Genomic DNA, 18390 nt, shown 5'->3' with positions numbered 1-18390 from the left:
TTCCTAAGAATGTTAATGGCCTATTACTAAGGATGTCCGTACATATATGATTGTTACATTCATGGACTATTAGTCTATTACTAAGAATAACGATGATATACAAAGAAAAGTTGATACGAGTGGTTAAAAATGCAAAAGGTCTAGATACTATATTTCTTGTAATATTATCTCCAAATCGATTTAGTGGTATGTCTTATGTTGATTTGTTGATATAAAACCAGGGGCGGACCTATGTAGAGGTTGGGGGGGGGGGGGGTCGCCCACCTTAAAAAAATTTTTAGTGTTATTTGTATGTGAAAATCCCGATCGCCCCCCTTAAGATTAGTGTTAAGTCTCGATATTGGCCCCTAAGAAAATATTTTATGAGTCCGCCACTTATAAAATGTGTAAAATAAAGTCCGAATTATTTATGGGAAGCAAGCTAGGTCTAGTAATTTCTTTTTTCTATTAATAAAGAATTCCTTTTTATATATAAAAGTTTAAATTTCATTACTTTAGTGTGTTTTCATACCATTAAGTCACTAACTCTTAATAAAATGGTGCATTCATTCTTCATGTGTTAACTTATAAGACTGAAAAAAGTATTATATTAGATTTTCTTATTTGTTGGGCCTGGCCTACTTTAAACATGGGCTACGCCCACTAATGTTGAGATCAGGTCCAAATATGAAATGTCCAATCTTATTGAGAGACCCAAATTAGCTGTCTCATCATTTTCACAAAGTTCAAATGATATTTGTATTGGTTGAATAACTGAATATTAAGAAAACTGTAATTTGTGTTGTTGGGTGAACAACCTTGAGCTGTACATGAAATCATTTGTCATTTGATAAATTATTTTCAAACAACACTATTTTTTATAAATAAAATTTCCATCTACCCTCTTCTAGGGAAAATTCAAGAAATTTTAGGAAGAGTCTAGGTATTAGGATCTAATGATCTTGAAATATTGAGTTAAAACTTAAAAGTAAAAGCAAAATAGGTACATGCTTACCTTCTATTTTTATAATTTCATTTTTTAATTATTATATGACAGGTTATATGATTACATATTCCTTTTAGTAATTTTTTTTCTAAAGTACTAATATGAAAAAAAAAAGTTAAAAAAAAATAAGATTAAATTTTTCTGCTTAAACGGATCGTGTTTGTGTTCACGCAACCCATAAAAATAGTGTTGTGTTCACATTCATGTATATGACACGATTTTTAGATTCCACCTTTGCATATAGCATTAGTTCGTTTTGTTTAAGCTATGTGTTGTGGAGGTGTCATCCATGTCATATAAGCATGATGGCGTCATGAACACCATGCCATGCACTTTTTGTTAGGCGCCATAGATGTGGAGCGCCACCACAATAACATTGATACCAAAGAAAATGATGGGTCCCCACTAACAACCAAATGAATTATTTGTGTAAACCAATAAAAAGATCCACCTCATTTTGTATTTAGTTTTGAAATCGTTTAATTATTATTTTAAGGAGGTAGTGACTAGTTATCCCATAATGGTTAAATTAACGGGTAACTAGTTATCCTACTTGGCAGTGATGTGATGCAATGGCTATCTTTTGCAAAATATCCCATAACACATAGCCTTATGAAAATAGTTGTTCTATGAGTGATTAATTTTTATTTTACTTATTCAAACTAAACTAAATTAAACTAAACTATTTAATGTACTAAACACATTTTTTATGCATCTTGAAAAAAAAAACAATAATAATAATAATAAAAAGGCATAATAATAAATAAAGAAGATTTCCCTCTAAAAAATAAAAATCAAGAATAGGAAAACAAAAACAATGGGTGTCTCTTTTGAGCCCTAATTTCTTCTTCATCCCCAAATCAACCTTCAGTTCAATTGATTCATTTACTAATATCCAATCAGATCCATTAGATAGATAAGCTTCGGGAGAAGAAGACATCAACATCTAGGATGGTTTTCAATAATAATAATAATAATAATAATATGCCTTCAACTTCTTCTGCAGCTGCTAATGCTAAATCTCATCATCATCGTGATAATCGTTCGTCGTCTACTCTTGTGGATCCCAAAAACAACTCCGATGGTTCGTTTTTCTTTTCAACTTTTTTAATTTACTTGTTTTGCTGTTGTTGGCTTAGGGTTTTGTTGATGCTTTTTATGGCTAAAGTTTTCGTTTTTTTCATGCATATTATCAATTGGATCTAATTATGTTGTCATTCCTGTTGAACTTGTGTTAATGTTAATTCTGCATGAGTTGCAGTCTGATCACAACAGTTTGTATGCCAACGCTAGCCTGTTTCAGCGATTATTTGGTGCATTTTTTATTAGTTGTTTGTTTTGTGCTTTTAGATAATTCGCTATTTTAATAACATATTTGAGTGTATGATAAGATCGAGATGTTTTGTTACAACTACTGGAGTTGGTAAAAAGAAGGTGAAACCGTATCACATACAATTTACTAGCACTTGCGTGTGTATATATATATATATATATATATATTGAAATTTTTAATCTTAAGTTCAGACTAGTTGGATGGTTCGTTTACATTTAACACTTGTTTAACGTGTAGGTTTTATTTATGCAAATTATTGCTTTATTGTATGCATATTTTTGCACTGTATCATTTACTGGATTCAGTTGCTTAGGTATAGCACTAGCCTGTTTGGTTAATCGTCTGTTTTGTGCTTTGATTAGATAGTTTACTATTCTGATAACATGTTTGAGTGTATAATAAGATGTAGATATTTTGTTACAAGTATTAAAGTCGGTAAAAAGAAGGTGTATTTGTAACATACAGATTTTAATGGTAGATTTGGTTGGATGTTTTTGTTTTGAATCTTAAATTCAAAATTGTTGTGTTTTGTTATGACATGGACCATCATTGTGACAACTGACAGTCAGTCTTCATCTACTCTCGTCGATCCCAGAAAACAAGTCTGATGGTTCGTTTCCGTTTAACAGTTGTATTACTTGGTTTTCTCGTCACATTTAAGAATTTTTGATGACTAAAGTTTAGGTGTAATCCATGCAAATGTATTGCTTTACTGTATGCAAGTCATTTATTGGATTTTAATTGTTTAGACATTACATTTTTATTGTCATTACTGTTGAACTTGTTTGAATGTTTTAATTGTGTTTCGATTAGATAGTTTACCATTTTAATTACTTGTTTGAGTGTATAATAAGATGGGAATATTTTGCTACAAGTATTGGCAGTCAGTATGTGTCTATGTTGTGTTATGACATCAACTCATTATTGGTTTGCTATATACTTTTTTTTTCTAAAAAGAAAATACGCCTCTCTTTTAGTTATACATATGGGAGATTCACTTTTTCTTTTTTGTTTTGCAGAGGAATCTGAAACAGACAGTGAGGAGTCTGATGTTAGTGGTTCTGATGAGGATGATACATCTTGGATTTCATGGTTTTGCAATTTGCGAGGAAATGAATTTTTCTGTGAAGTGGATGATGACTACATTCAAGATGATTTTTATCTCTGTGGGTTAAGCAGTCAAGTTCCTTATTTTGATTATGCCCTGGATCTAATCCTAGATGCAGAGTCTTCTCATGGTAAGTTATCTTTTAGATATATCTGATATCTTTTCTAAACCTTTGGATATCAGACTATATTTTGGGTGGTTTGTTTGTTTTATATATCTCAAAAGGGTGTTAGTTTTCAAAGAATCATCATACTGGGCGAATTTTCTTTGAAAGAAAATCTTCAAGCATAAAAACATAATGTAAGGGGGGGAATAAAAGTTTTTCAAAAAGTTAACTGTGGCATGCATTTTTAAGTCAACTGCCGGTGCTAAGTGATGTTTGCTGTTACGATGAAACAGTTTATCAGTTAACGAATAACTGTCAGTTGGAAACATAGTATTTGGTGCCGGTTGGCGTTTATGTTCATATCGGTTGTTCTTTGTAAGTTTATCTTTTGTTTTTTATTGAAAGTGTATGTTAATAATCGATTCATGTGTTCTTCTTGTTGGGTTTTTCACAAAAGGCATAACTGAAGTGATGTTTTTTTTAATCGGAACATACATCTAAAATTTTAAAACAAAATTAACAATATATTTTGAATAAAAACTAGAAAAAAGTTAAGAACTTAAATATGGCCAATGTTATGTTCCACCAGACCCATTACATGGCCCGACCTTTGAAGCCTGAAACTGGAACACCCTATTAAAGGGTGGGTGCCGTGCTGCAATGCAGCCATAGGCATGGATGCTCATGGGTTGTGAATCGGATTGGCCCTGACCGAGCTTGGGACTAGAACCGATTATGGATGCTTCACAGGGCTTATACCTGATCCATATTTGAGTGGTCTTGTTTTACGTTTTGTTGGTTGGGTCGTATAGTGGGTCGGGTAGGACCTAACATGTACCATCATTTAAGTTTTGATATATGTTTTTTATTCAAAATATATTTTTTATTTATATAATTTGAAATATATGTTTCAGCTTAAAAAACATCACTTTGTTTTGTGGCGTTTGTGAAAAAACGTAATGACAAGAACAAACGAACCATTAAATATTTACATACACTTTCGTTAAAAACAGAAAATAAACTTACAAAGAACAAATTTATGATTACGAACTCTAGTCGGGATGAATACACAAACGTTTATTTGAAGTTTTAATGTAGTTGAATAAGTTTTGTGATTAAGGGTGTTTAATAAAAATTTTTATCTGTTCCTCAAAAGTCACTTTAGCAGTGACATGCAAGACACAACACATGTCTTTTTGCAAAGTTACAACATTCAAGACATAATAAATTTTTAGATGGATATATAAATTGAAAAGATGGTAGTTAGCTCTATTAAACATATGTCATAATATATCAAATAAGAGTGTTTGTAATTGTTAATAATATCATTTTCTATTGACAGTTACATGAGCAGACAAACACTAAACACTAACACATTATCGTTGTATTATAAGAAACTATTAGACTGCTACAACTAAGATAAAGCAAAATGTTAGTTTGAAACTAACTTATGTGGCATAATTCATAAGCAGGAGATATGTTCACCGAAGAACAGAACGAACTGGTTGAATCAGCAGCTGAGATGTTATATGGTCTGATTCATGTTCGTTACATATTAACAACCCGGGGAATGTCTGCAATGGTACACCTCTAAACCTCTCACTCTCGTTGCCTTTTTTTCAAGAATAAAAATGTTAAAAAGATTCATATTGCAAAACTTTATAGTTGGAGAAGTACAAAAACTATGATTTTGGAAGGTGCCCGAGAGTTTACTGCTGTGGTCAACCTTGCCTTCCTGTTGGTCAATCGGACATACCACGATCAAGTACCGTGAAAATATACTGTCCAAAATGTGAAGATATTTACTACCCGCGGTCCAAATATCAAGGCAGTAAGTATCCTTTCATTTGAATATTATTTTATTAATTATTATAATTGTTTAGTTTGTAGATTGTAAATTTATTTTTCTTTTAACTATGCCATAGATATTGATGGTGCTTATTTTGGAACTACATTCCCGCACTTGTTCTTGATGACTTACGGTCACCTGAAGCCGCAAAAAGCTGCCCAGAGTTACACCCCAAGAGTATTCGGCTTCAAGCTTCACAAACCATAACAATGGTATGTCTGATAATGTGAAAATTTGATTTATATAATGATATGAGATCATTTCTAGCTTGTATTTTATCCAAAAAGAGAAAAAGAAAAAAAAATATTTAGTTGATTTAGTGGAGTTTATGAAACAAATGTTTTATTTCTGTAGTTTATAAATTTGTTATTATGTTACTAGTAGAGTTAATATCATGCTCTGTACAAGTTAATTTTCTTAATTATTTTCTTCAGTTTTGCTTGTGGTACTATATTGTTTATACGTCTTTGGGTATGCTGATTTATGGTTCTTCAGTTTTTACTTCAAGCTCACTCGTGTTGCCACATGTTGTTTTCCTATTAACTGAAGTATACCCCATGTATTGGCCATTAGTACTCCTTAGGACCACCACCATCCGGATCACTAAGCTCAAGTGAAAGTTCCGGATCACTGTAAAATGGACCGATGAAGCTTATAACTAGTACGTCCAGAGTCATGACATCCGAAGCCCCATGCAACAATGTATCGTGACAATAAATGGCCGAACCAATATTCATACCACAACGACACATCCTTGTAACTAGGTAAACATTTTCTTTATACGAAAGAAAGTATAGAAACATTTTACACGAAGTGACTTCACCTACGACACGGTAAATGCTAGATCTCATCAATGACTAGGAAAATGTGACAAGGCATCGCGTACCATGTTCCACTTGCTCTGCACAAAGAGGTTTACTATAAAAAACCTCAATGTCGGGACAAAGAAGGTACCAAGTATGCTCTCATTTGATCCGCACATTTACAATCCTTCCTGTCGGAACATATTTTTCTCATGCCTGAGTCGGATCAACATCCGTTTATCTGTAGTGACGAAGTCTAAATTGAAGACATCCGCTTGCCGTTGCTCGTTACCTCGTTATATCCCCAAATTGGTTCTGCCCCAACATGTTTTGACCTAACACATAGAGGCACCCATCTAAAACCCATGTTTTACTTGTCATCGGTACATAGGGGCATTTCACCCTCGTCATGAGGTGTTTTTTTTCCTCAATACATTACATACTGATATCCTTTATTATGAATGCAATATGTCTACTGGTTATGGATCCGATATCGGGTGAGTGTTGGAGTGTGATCCCGACTCCCGAGGCTTCGGCCATGAATCCCTTCTAATGAGTTTTTTTTCATGGTTTTACGTATTTACTACCTGGCGGAGAACACATGGTGTGGTTGGTTCATCTCCTTGGCTATTGTGACGAGCCAAATCTTCATTTTGACATATTCATGCATATCTTCATTTTCGTTGCTAAATGTTACCATACAACCTACTCATTTAAATTAGTTCAACTTAAAAAATATTTAAATACATTTTTTATGTAAAATAAAAAACCTTAAATGAAATTCCACGTCATGACACGAGCCAAGTCATTGTGAAGTCATCATTATAATGTTTTTGGCACATTATACGCCGATGAGGGAAAAGGTCCTTTTTTGGAGTAACATTTTGATTCATTATTATTTTTCACCATTTAATACATGCCACACTTTATATTGTATAAAGATCCTATTCAATTCCATCAATATTCAGCCACAGTCAAAGAATATTTAATGTCGAAATAAATAAGTTGCCGTCTTGGGCATTCAGTTGGTGGCCAAATATCAAAATGGCCCATTTCTTTATTTAATTGGATTTTTAATTTAATTATCAGTAAATATGATGCGCACTTTGAAATAAAAAACAACATATGAAATGTTCGTTAGAAACAAAATAGAAGAAGACAGGGTTTGGAGGCCACTAGGAGTCTAGGCTAGGGTCGAGACTTGGGACGAGTTTACGTAATCTCAATATCGTACTCGAGTATGAAACTTTGTTTCATAGACGACCGCGTACATGTAGCGCACCCATTATGTATGTTCCTCGACGTGTTCATGTGTTACATGTGTATACATGTTTATGATCTTGTGTGGTTAAATTTGTTTGCCAAAATTCAATTTTAAACTCATCAAAACTGACATGTGATATTAAATATGCGACTGCACTTATAAAAGTTTTATAATTTTAATAGTTGTAAATTTTCAAAACTTCGACACGTCATTTTTCATGGTAGTCTATAATTCCCGATACAGGTTCTTTTTTACCATATCTAAACATCACATGTCTAGTTACTTTCAACGTGTTAAAATAATAGTAATAATTGAAAGATTTAAAAATATGGATTAAAAATAGAGCCAAAAAGGAAATAGACAGGTGAAAATATCAACATAAATTACACAGAGATCTTCATATATATATATATATATATATATATAAATTCACCATTTTTCTTGTAACAAAGTAATGGAATAATGATTTGTTAGTTTTGGAGTTACTAGAGATTATATTGAAACACAATAAAAGTGACTTTTGATGAGGGTTTCATGTGAAGGTATGCTTTTTTACTTGAATGGTTCATGTGAGATCAAAATGTTGACATCATTGCCTCCTTTAGGTGGCCTATACTATTCCTATTCCTATTCCTTTTTCTCAAAGGCATAGTCGTCATAGAAGGATATTTAGTATGTTTTTATAACATGTTATTTGAAAATTTTGTAAGGAATATAGTAAATTATAAAGATAAAAATGAAGACTTCACACTAAACCATCAATTAGCTTTAAGTTAAACATTTGCTCAGTTTTTAACTCATAATTAACTTTACGGAGTTACAGTTGAGCCAACTCGCCATATCTTGTTACAGGCTCGAACATTAGTTAATACTCATACATCTCAACTTTCTCATTTAACAACCCGGTCACAGTTCACTACCGACCCATGCATGAAAGTTACTACATCTCCCACCCATTCTCCCTTCACTATTTAGAATTTTCCTCTCGTCTTCTATTCAAAACTCTAATTGTTATTTACGTCATATCTGCATGTTCTTCACTTGGTGAATCGTGCAAAAACACATCTTAATTTTTTTTTACTCGGGGTTTCGATTTTGGATTTGGTTTTGGATTTTGAGGCTAGATACACTATTGATAGAGAGCTAGGGACTTTTAAGGAGAGACCTAATAAAATTAATACTTGGTCAAAATAAACATTTATACAAACAAGTAATATAGAAATTATTTCAAATCTTCTCCCTCTAATACCTCTTTAATTTTTGGTAAAACATCAAATACATCCAAGCTTTAGGATTATGAAGCTACTAAGGTTACATTATATTTTAAAAATTATCACTAGATTGTTAAGGTGAAAATAACTTGAGTATGTTTTTAACTTAGCATAAGACAAATATTTGACCGTGGACATGTTTTCAATTACAAGAAAGTTTACTTATTATAAGGAGAAGATGCTATGTAATTTCAATTGTTCTCATATCCCTAACACAAACGACTGACTAATAGATTTTTGCAATTAACAATACTAACGTTTATTTGTTTTTAACTTATAAGATGTATGTTTATAACTTTTTTTAAAGTTGTTACTTTAATACATTGGCTAAAAATTGAAAGCCTGTAAGTAGATAACTAGAATGGACTTTAGCACTCCCTCAGTCCCTTGCCAATGCCTTCATCATATGCAAAAGCTTTATTTGATCTAAAGCTACCACGTGACGAGATCCATTCATGTAATTTTATTGTTTTTTAATATGAAATTTTTTTAAAGGTAAATTAAAGTACTAAATTTATTTTTAAAAAATGGAATAGTAATTTTCTCTACTCTTTCCAACGAGTGAAACTTTAAGCTTTTAACAATTTTAGAAATAAAAGTTTACTTTTTTGTTAAATGTAGAAGTGAAAGTTTCTTTTTAAAAATATCTATAATATATATAAACGAAGACATGAAAATCCTATGTGTCGCGATGTGGTCGCTTCCCCTTTTTTTGGAGTCACCAGATTTGTTTGATTTTTAAATGGAGGCTTCTAATGCATTTGACCCGAATTCATAGATATGGGTCTTACCAAACCCAAATATTCCTTAAACGAGTTATAACATCTCATTAAATTAAAATTTATTCTCACCAAATTATTGATGTAAAAATCCTATAAAATAGGATATAATAAAATTTAATATCTTATTTATTTTAAAAAGATATATATATTATTTAAATTAGAAAACCAATTTGATAATAAAAAAATAAACGGGTGTTGGGTCTCATCAAACCATAATTATATTATTAACTTTCATACATATTATTTATAATTAAAAAACCAATTTTATAGTTAAAAAAATAAACGGTTCTTGGATCTCATCAAAACCATATAGCTTTTAAACCGGGTTATAACATCTCATTTATTTGTGGAACAATTTATCATCAAACCATAAGTATATTATTAACTTTCATACAATAAAAAAAATATAAATTCAAAAACTAAATAAATATTAGAACAAACAACATAAAATAACCCCCGTAATACGGGGGATAAAAACTAGTATATATATAATGAATCAAATATAACTCACTTTTGTTGGAACTTTCCTTAATTTGATAACATTAAACTTTTATTATTTTATAAAAGAAGAAAGTTAATGCATCCTACTTGATCTGATTTATATTTTAAACACACTTTCTAACAACTTTAACTATTATTATTAAGTTATACAAAAAGTAAATCGTCACATTCATTTGGTTTTACGAAAAGTATTAATAAGAAAATATCGAGTGTCTACTCTTCTTTTGTCATCAAATTCAACATTTAATTAAAATCGTGTAAATGGGTATTCAAAATTTCATTATTATTGTCATTTATTTTCATTAGCTTCTTTATGTAAGTTCATGTTATTTACTAAAATTCTTCAAGTTGTTCAACAACCATAACATCGTCAAGCACGACTATGGTTTGGCGTTAAAAGTTAACTTTTTTTAATTTTTAATTATGTAACAAATGATTCACATCCATGATCCATGAAGATATAAGGTGAGTTGAACATGATCTTAGATCTCAAAGAGGGGTGTTTTTTTTTAAAGATGAAATATAAAATTAGGATTTTGAATCTAAACATGAGGTTTAAGTATATAAAAAGGAGTTAAATAATTGATAATCAATTGTTTACTTGTCTAGTTATTGGACAACTTTGGGTTTTTTTTAAAATTTAAATATAGAAAAGATCAAATCCAAGAAAATGCAAGATTAAAAAATAAATTTTAACGGAAACTAATTACTTATTTTTAAGATAAGTAATTATAAGTTACAATTTTGTAATCTTTTAACTTATCTCCTCACATACCAAATAAAACACATTTTAACTTATAAGTTATAAGTATAAGTTGAATAAAATATGCAATCTCAAACACATCCTAAAATTAAATGAAAGTGTTTTTATCTTTACTCAATCAGGTGTACAAGGTTGTATGATTCATTAAAGAGATGTATGAAACCACAACCCCTTATCGGAAGTAAGGCTTAAACATTAGTTCTCTATGTATCATTCAATTATATAAATATCAATTGATACTTCGCAAGTATTTTATTAGGTCACTTGATGTAGTTTGAGTGGTCCACGCAACTTGGTTTTTTCAATTTTTGTTAATGTTATAAAGCTTTTTTGTTTGAAACTAATTCATGTAATCTTTTTTTACAAACGTTGATTCAGTCTACGTTGGCATCGGTTCATGCCCACTCATGTTCTTTTCTGTTCGTCGTCTTTTTTTAATGTTATTTTTATTTACATGTTGATTTGTTATATTTGGGTTTGGAAGAATTTATTTAATTTTGTAACTATTAGTTTTTAACCCGGTATCGATCGAATATAAGTCTGTTCGCCATCACAACATACGATCGCGGTTTTTTGGCTCGCAATCATTTTTAATTTTGTTTTTGATTTTTCACATATGCTAGTTAGTTGTATTTGGGTGGCCACAATTTTGCTTAAGTTTCAATGTCATAACCCGATAATGACTGAATTCGAGCCCGTTCAGCATCGCAATGCACTGTTTTTGTTATGCTAACTTGTTCTAACTGGCTAATGGCTTTTTATAGTTCAGAATACCCAAACCTATGTTGAACGGATTTACATCGACTCGTAATTGCACCGCACAAGTTGATAAACTATACGACTAGCAATACCCATTAGCCCGGCCTAATGCACCAGTTTTGAAACCTAGTTTTGATTATATGCAAACCCATCTATAAATTAAATTAAAGGCAAAATCTTTAGTGGTATCTAGCCATTTACATTTTTGTTCACGTAACACGTTTTCCTCCTTTACTTTTGACAACACAGAACGTGTATTACACTGCAACACATTAAATCCTTCAAATATAATTATTCTTCTTACATATGATATTAGTTGCTAATTTAAATAAATAGTTAAATTATGTGCTAATAAAACATAATAAAATTTTAAAGTATATATGAACGTCATATCACAAACCGGAAACGTGGTTGTCGACAATGTATCCGTAACTTGCTAACTAAGAAATTAAGAATATTGAATACCGGTGAAATACCTTTAATTAAAAATAAAAACCCTTCAAATATTTGGTTGGACATAATGGCAATATAAATTAACCATAACTTTTATTCTATGGGTTTACATAAATAGCTAGGTAAATTGAACTTCAATGTCACAAACCATAACTTATTGATTGGCGAACTAATTATTTCTTTGTATAAGAATATTTTATAAAGATACATCTGAATTTTCAGGTATAAATAACACTCATTTTTTTCATGAATGATAGCTGCCTCCATTTTTTGTGTGTGGTTACGCCCTCAACTCATACTTACATTATGGCAAATGACACGCTTTTCACTTTTATTTAGAAAGAAATCCTACTTTAACATAAAAATAACTCCGGGTGTAAATACCATAAATATTTATCTAGTTTTGAAACAAGTTACTCGTAACTTATTGGGACAAATTTTAGTAAAGTCAGTTGCGAAGGATAGTGAAGGCAAGGGATGACCCCGACCGATCCTGTTTTTTTGCGCATCAATGTAATAAATAGCGTAAATTTACCCGTCTTTTACTGAAAATTTGAGCCCAAGTTCATACATTTTGAGTATGTCCTTCAACTCGACATTCTCGTTCAAGTTTCGTCACTAAGGTTGTGTTTGTTTTTGCTTCAAACATCTACAATAGGCATATATCTGCGGGCACGCGGACATAAGCCTCTGAAACAGTTTGTTTTTAAAAAAAATATCTGAAATTTTTTTTATGGTCTTAAAAATAAACTAATATCCACTATCTTCACACTTCTTAACATCCTACCAACACCCAATGTCCAACACCACCACCACCCACCGTGCGCCACCACCACCGCCGCCCACCACCCACCGTCAACCACCCACCACCACCACCCACTGTCGACCACAACCATTGTCCACTACCTCCACCCACAGTCCACCACCACCGTCCACCACCCACCACAACCGTACACCACCACCATTCACCACCTACAACAATTATCTACCACCAATCGTCCACCACCACCCATTTACATTGTTCCTACACTACCACCAATTATTTTAGCAGACTACATACGTTAAATGACTTCTATCTACTGTGATATGTATGATAAGTAACTAATTTTCAGCTTACGCAGACGATATCCAGTTTATAAAACAATATTATACTTTCAGATTAAAGACCTTCAGATTACATTTTCAGTTGCAAACATAAAATCAAATTATATACAGTTTTTGTTTTATAAAACAAACCGCACCTAAGTGAACTATTCAATAAAGAACGATTGATTTACTTATTAGTTAAAGTGAAATGATCATTTCCAATACGGATTATCATCCACCAATTTAAAATTAAAAAAAAAAACATTTACAGCTTAAAACCAAAACTATTTAAAAAAACAAATTGTTTGCCTATAAATAGAAACAATAAATTCAACAGCCATGACATTAACATAAACCATCCATCAACCCAACGAAGACTCCGGTCTTCTTCTCATTCAAACCCACATTCAACATTCCATCATCAATCAATCAATCACTCAATTCTTGTTCTAAATCTATATTTCATGCAACTCTCCATAATAATAATAATACCCAAAACCCATAATAATAATAATAATAATAATAATAATAATAATAATAATAATAATAATAATAATAATAATAATAATAATAATAATTTGTCACCAAGAAACAAATTTCATGCATCAAACAACAAATGCATCACAAGAAATCCGATATCCAAATCGGAACAGATAGCACTGGTGTCTCTTCCGATTTCAATCCTAAACCCCATGATCAACACCAAATCTTGATCAATCATATTATTGATCTTCACAACCTTGATCATTCACCTACACCAAGATCAACCCCTCACAAACGCTCCGTTTTCACCCAACCCGTATCAAATTCGCTCCGTAACGCCTCCTTAACGTCGAAAAACCTTTACCCGAAGCGTTGTTTACGTCTCTGTAACGCCAAAAAGACCCTCGTTTGCTTCGTTAACGGTCTCTGTCGCCTTAGGCGACTCCGGACCCACCTCCGGTTAATCTTGCTGTTATGTTTACCCGTTTTTTATTTTGTCGTGTCGAACCCGAACCCGACCCGGTCATTCGTTCTTGATTTGGTGTCCGCGTTGGCGTTTTCGGGTGCTTTGTTGTTTTCGTTGAATCTTGCGATACCTCGTTTGCCGTCGATTCGGTTGTTTCTGGCGAGGTCGTTGTCGCTGCCGTGTAAGGTGTCGAGACCGGGATTGCCGGTGTTTTGGTCGATCGGGTCGAGGAGAAGTAAAACGGATAACGGGTACGGGTCTTCGGGTTGTTGGGTTCAGGTTTATAACAATGGGGATGTGTATGAAGGTGAGTTTCATAAGGGAAAGTGTTCAGGGTGTGGGGTTTATTATTATTACATGAGTGGGAGGTATGAAGGTGATTGGATTGATGGGAAGTATGACGGCTACGGTGTCGAGACATGGGCGAGAGGAAGTCGTTATCGGGGACAGTATCGTGTCGGGTTGAGACATGGGTTTGGTGTGTATAGGTTCTATACGGGTGATGTTTACGCGGGCGAATGGTTAAATGGTCAGAGTCATGGGTTTGGTGTGCATACTTGTGATGATGGTAGTAGATATGTTGGAGAGTTTAAGCAGGGTGTTAAACATGGTTTTGGTCATTATCATTTTAGGAATGGTGATACATATGCTGGAGAGTATTTTGCAGACAAGATGAATGGTTTTGGGGTTTATAGTTTTGCGAACGGGCATCGGTATGAAGGATCTTGGCATGAAGGTAGAAGACAAGGGCTCGGGATGTATACTTTCAAGTCAGGTGAGACGCATTCGGGTCATTGGAATAATGGCGTTCTTGATATCCCGAGTTCACATAATGCAACGCACCCGGTGTCACCTGTTGCAGTCTATCATTCCCGAGTTCTAAATGCAGTCCAGGTAACTGAGAAAACACTATTTATGATCTTTATTGTTATCTTTGCTGTAAACTAACGAAGGTAACCGTTATATTGTTTTAGGAAGCGCGTAGAGCAGCAGAGAAGGCGTATGATGTATCAAAAGTGGACGAAAGGGTTAACAGGGCGGTGGCAGCCGCTAACAGGTCAGCTAATGCCGCTAGAGTAGCCGCAGTGAAAGCGGTACAGAAACAGCTGCCTAACAGGAGTAACCGTCACAAGCTTCATAGCATCTATCTTTCTCAAACTGACTGTTACTAACAGCTTAGCTTGTGACAGATTTAGCTAGCTGTAGGCTTGTTTTGAAGGCTGGCTTTGTGATGATATTATTCATGGGTATATAGAAGTTTAGTTAGGGTAGTGGTAGTGGATAGTACATAGGTAATGTTTGTAACCCAACTGGCCTTGTATGTTCAATGTGAAATTAAAATCAAATATATGTTTGATGACTTTGTTGTTTTATAAATGAAATTTGAGTCTAAAAAATGCAAGAAAAGACATGGCATTTAAAGTTCAAACTTGCCTTAAGATGTCATTTGCAAGGTATTTCAACATTAAATAAAAAACAGTAAGTAAAAAACTCTCAGAAACATGATATAGGATGGAGAATTACATTAGATCAAAAATGACCAAATCTAACTCTCGGTCTGCTCCCTCAGCCTACGGATGGTACTCCTGACAGTAACTGCAGAAGCAGTGCTGCAAAAAAAAAAACGTAAGTTAGTATCGTAGTTATGAAATAAAATAGCTATGGATGTAAGGAAATGAGATTTTACTTACTTCAATGTATAAGCACCGCCTGCCTTCACTTTCCCGCAATCTTTGCAGCCCCAGATTCCAACAGCTTTCCTTTTAACGGCATACTGCAAGAGTAGGCTCAAGATATGAGGTTCACCAAAGAACAGTTTAATGTCACATTTCCATACATGAAAAAAGAACATACCTTTCCGCAAAACTCACAGAAGAACTTGCTGTGCTGGCTGACTTCCATCTTCTTGATCTGCTTCCTCAAACTAGCACCATAACGGGTTCCTAAAAGTGATACATATAGATAAGTCAAATCTAAGAAGCTAATAAACCAACATGACAGTTAAAAATGAAAACTAAGTTGAGTTTGAAGCTAAGTTTTCTTCTTTCAGTATTCATATTTCATACCATACTTCCCAACAATGCCAGCTTTCTTGGTTCTCTTAGTCTGCGTAAAGAAAACAATCTTATTAATACACGAGAATAACAAAAACAATAAGCAAAGAAATAATAATAAAAAAACCTAGAAAACATGGAAGAAACAAAATGCCATTTATTGGTATACTATCATCATAAAGCAGACCAACAAGAATTACATACGTTACACTAAATTAATATTTTATTACTCAGCCTTACATCAGGTTCCCAACATAGACAGTTATAGACACAGCACATAGACATACAAAAACAATGGACACAAAATCATGAACATTGTTTCTTTTGTGGTCTTCCTCTATGATCTATCTATACATTTTTTTAACTATGAAACTAATTTTTCAGAACTACTATAATCAAATGACTTGATACACTGAATATTCACACTTACATTCACATTGCAAAACAAAGCAGTATCCTTTTATTAAAAATGTTAACGGAAAAATTGAGCTAACAATTTCTGAGCTAAATCATTCATCCTATCAAAACCCTAATCATACTTTAACACCAACAATGGCTTATCTATAGTTCAAATTCAATCAAACTAAACATATTAGCAAAAAATAAAAACATCGCTCCTTATCTACTCAATTTCAAATTCACCAGCTTTCACAATCACGCTATTAATAAGCTCAGTAATCAAATGAACCATCAATTGAATCAATAATCGGTAAACATGTACAATTAGAACAACACGTATATAGAATAATAATACATCAAATCAATAATAACATACCATGTCTTGAAGCTGGGTGAAATTGTCAACTGAGGCGGAGTTAGAAGCAACAAAAACCCTAGTTTTTGACTCACCAAACTGCGTGATATGCTAAATGAAGATTATATGGACTGACTGCAGCATAACCTAGCTTTGTTTTGGGCTTACAGCCTCACAATATACACTAGTTGGGCTGATATCAACTTTTTTCTAGGCCCAATTTCAAATCAAGTATGAAATTTATTTTTCAAGACTCAAAAGAGTGGTATAGTTTATTGGCCATGGGTATAAACTATAAAGACGGTTATAGGTGCACATTTAAGCCGGTTAACCAGTTTCAACCCGAAATTGGTTTATATTATTGATCTTCGAAACCGGTTACAAACTGCTTAACCGAACCAGTTATTTGGTTTTCTTTTTATTACTTTTTAACCAGCTTTTTTCTGGTTATTTATCGATTAACCGGTTTGGATATATTCGAAACCGATTATACTGGTAGGGGGTTTCTCGTCTCAAAACCGGTCTAACTGGTTATTTGACCGTTGACCACTAATCGCTTTCGAAAATAACCGGTTTTCAGCTAACCGGTTAACCACTTTGTGCACCACTAAGTAGGGGTGTGCATGAGTCAGTTCAGTTCGGCTTTAGATTTCCAAAAGATAGGTTGTGTTATGATTTCTCTCCTTTTCTTCTTTAAACCAAGAAATAAAGTTTGATATCATTTTTAAAGTTTAAACTATGGTACCTTTTTGAGACCAACAAACCGTGCATGGAAGAAAAAAAATAGCTATAATGAGAATAATCGGTTACATTTTATAACACATTTCACTTTCGGTAGGAAAAATAATAATTATAACAACAATATATATAATTATCGCTAAATTTGTTTTGTTATGTATGTTTTAATGCGAGCTCGTCAAGCTTTGATCACTGGGTTTTAACTATATCATATTGGGTCATTCGTGTGGAAGATCAACGTAAGGATTACCAACTATTAACGTTAGCATTGGGAAATTTTCATTCAAAATATGAACTACTTTCGTAATATCAATGTGAGAATCCATTTATAAGGGAAAGATTTAATACTTGGTTTGTAATATCATGCATACAGTGACTTGTAAAACATCTACGTTGATCCTGGCTAACGTTGAACATTTACAAGTCAATGTACAAAATTTCCTAGTGATTTAGCTACATTTTAAGGATCTTAGATTCAGCTAAGTTTATATATGTGTCTTGGAAACGTGGACAATAATTAATATTTATTAGTATTTGTTACTAATAAATAAATTAGTAACGTGTCCAAAGAGTAAAAATGAATGTGATATCGATACTACAAAGTGTGGACTTGAGAACTTGAACATTGGTAAAAAGACAAACGGCTTTGTCCAACATTGGTAGAACGTTTGAGAGCCGCCTTAGTATTTTTGGTGGTCGGAACAAGTCTTGGGACACGTGTCAGTCCAAGTGATTAGTCATCATGACATATGTCATCACCAGATAAGTCATCATACTATGTGTGACAAGTATCCCATGATTCACCCATGCCTATGACATGTGTCGAGTGCAT

General features: G+C 32.9%; 3 protein-coding genes across 3 annotated transcripts; 2 read left to right on the top strand and 1 right to left on the bottom strand.

Moving 5' to 3' along the window:
• Nucleotides 1-1936: 1936 nt before the first annotated feature.
• LOC143621711 (casein kinase II subunit beta-2-like) lies at nt 1937-5751 on the top strand. The gene is made up of 5 exons (XM_077093046.1): nt 1937-2069; nt 3338-3556; nt 5005-5114; nt 5198-5363; nt 5458-5751. The coding sequence occupies exons 1-5, from the start codon at nt 1937-1939 to the stop codon at nt 5586-5588; spliced, it is 759 nt and encodes a 252-aa protein (XP_076949161.1). The 3' UTR covers nt 5589-5751.
• Nucleotides 5752-13679: 7928 nt separating this feature from the next.
• On the top strand, nt 13680-15269 carry LOC143621678 (uncharacterized). Its single transcript, XM_077093027.1, has 2 exons — nt 13680-14906; nt 14987-15269. The coding sequence occupies exons 1-2, from the start codon at nt 13680-13682 to the stop codon at nt 15182-15184; spliced, it is 1425 nt and encodes a 474-aa protein (XP_076949142.1). The 3' UTR covers nt 15185-15269.
• Nucleotides 15270-15431: 162 nt separating this feature from the next.
• LOC143621710 (large ribosomal subunit protein eL43) lies at nt 15432-16923 on the bottom strand. Its single transcript, XM_077093045.1, has 5 exons — nt 16842-16923; nt 16079-16118; nt 15867-15955; nt 15704-15786; nt 15432-15622 (listed from the first exon to the last, which is right to left on the bottom strand). Exons 1-5 carry the CDS (start codon nt 16842-16844, stop codon nt 15559-15561), a joined length of 279 nt encoding a protein of 92 aa, XP_076949160.1. The 5' UTR covers nt 16845-16923; the 3' UTR covers nt 15432-15558.
• Between the last annotated feature and the right edge of the window lie 1467 nt (nt 16924-18390).

This window comes from Bidens hawaiensis, unplaced genomic scaffold (assembly GCF_021521415.1).
Source record: "Bidens hawaiensis isolate Kalapana, Puna unplaced genomic scaffold, B.hawaiensis_p1.1 tig00002935_1, whole genome shotgun sequence".
Lineage (NCBI taxonomy): Eukaryota > Viridiplantae > Streptophyta > Magnoliopsida > Asterales > Asteraceae > Bidens > Bidens hawaiensis.
Note: the sequence above shows the minus strand (reverse complement) of the source record. Positions and strands in the feature narration are given on the sequence as shown.

What these genes read in the sequence shown, in the direction of transcription:
- LOC143621710 (XM_077093045.1), bottom strand. An exon ending in TCTGTGAGTTTTGCGGAAAG is followed by an intron (nt 15,787 to 15,866) that starts GTATGTTCTTTT and finishes CTACTCTTGCAG; the next exon opens with TATGCCGTTAAAAGGAAAGC. An exon ending in GGCGGTGCTTATACATTGAA is followed by an intron (nt 15,623 to 15,703) that starts GTAAGTAAAATC and finishes TTTTTTTTGCAG; the next exon opens with CACTGCTTCTGCAGTTACTG.
- LOC143621678 (XM_077093027.1), top strand. Translation starts at nt 13,680, where the DNA reads ATGCATCACAAGAAATCCGATATCCAAATCGGAACAGATAGCACTGGT. An exon ending in GAGTTCTAAATGCAGTCCAG is followed by an intron (nt 14,907 to 14,986) that starts GTAACTGAGAAA and finishes ATATTGTTTTAG; the next exon opens with GAAGCGCGTAGAGCAGCAGA.
- LOC143621711 (XM_077093046.1), top strand. Translation starts at nt 1,937, where the DNA reads ATGGTTTTCAATAATAATAATAATAATAATAATATGCCTTCAACTTCT. An exon ending in AGATGCAGAGTCTTCTCATG is followed by an intron (nt 3,557 to 5,004) that starts GTAAGTTATCTT and finishes ATTCATAAGCAG; the next exon opens with GAGATATGTTCACCGAAGAA. An exon ending in CCCGGGGAATGTCTGCAATG is followed by an intron (nt 5,115 to 5,197) that starts GTACACCTCTAA and finishes AAAACTTTATAG; the next exon opens with TTGGAGAAGTACAAAAACTA.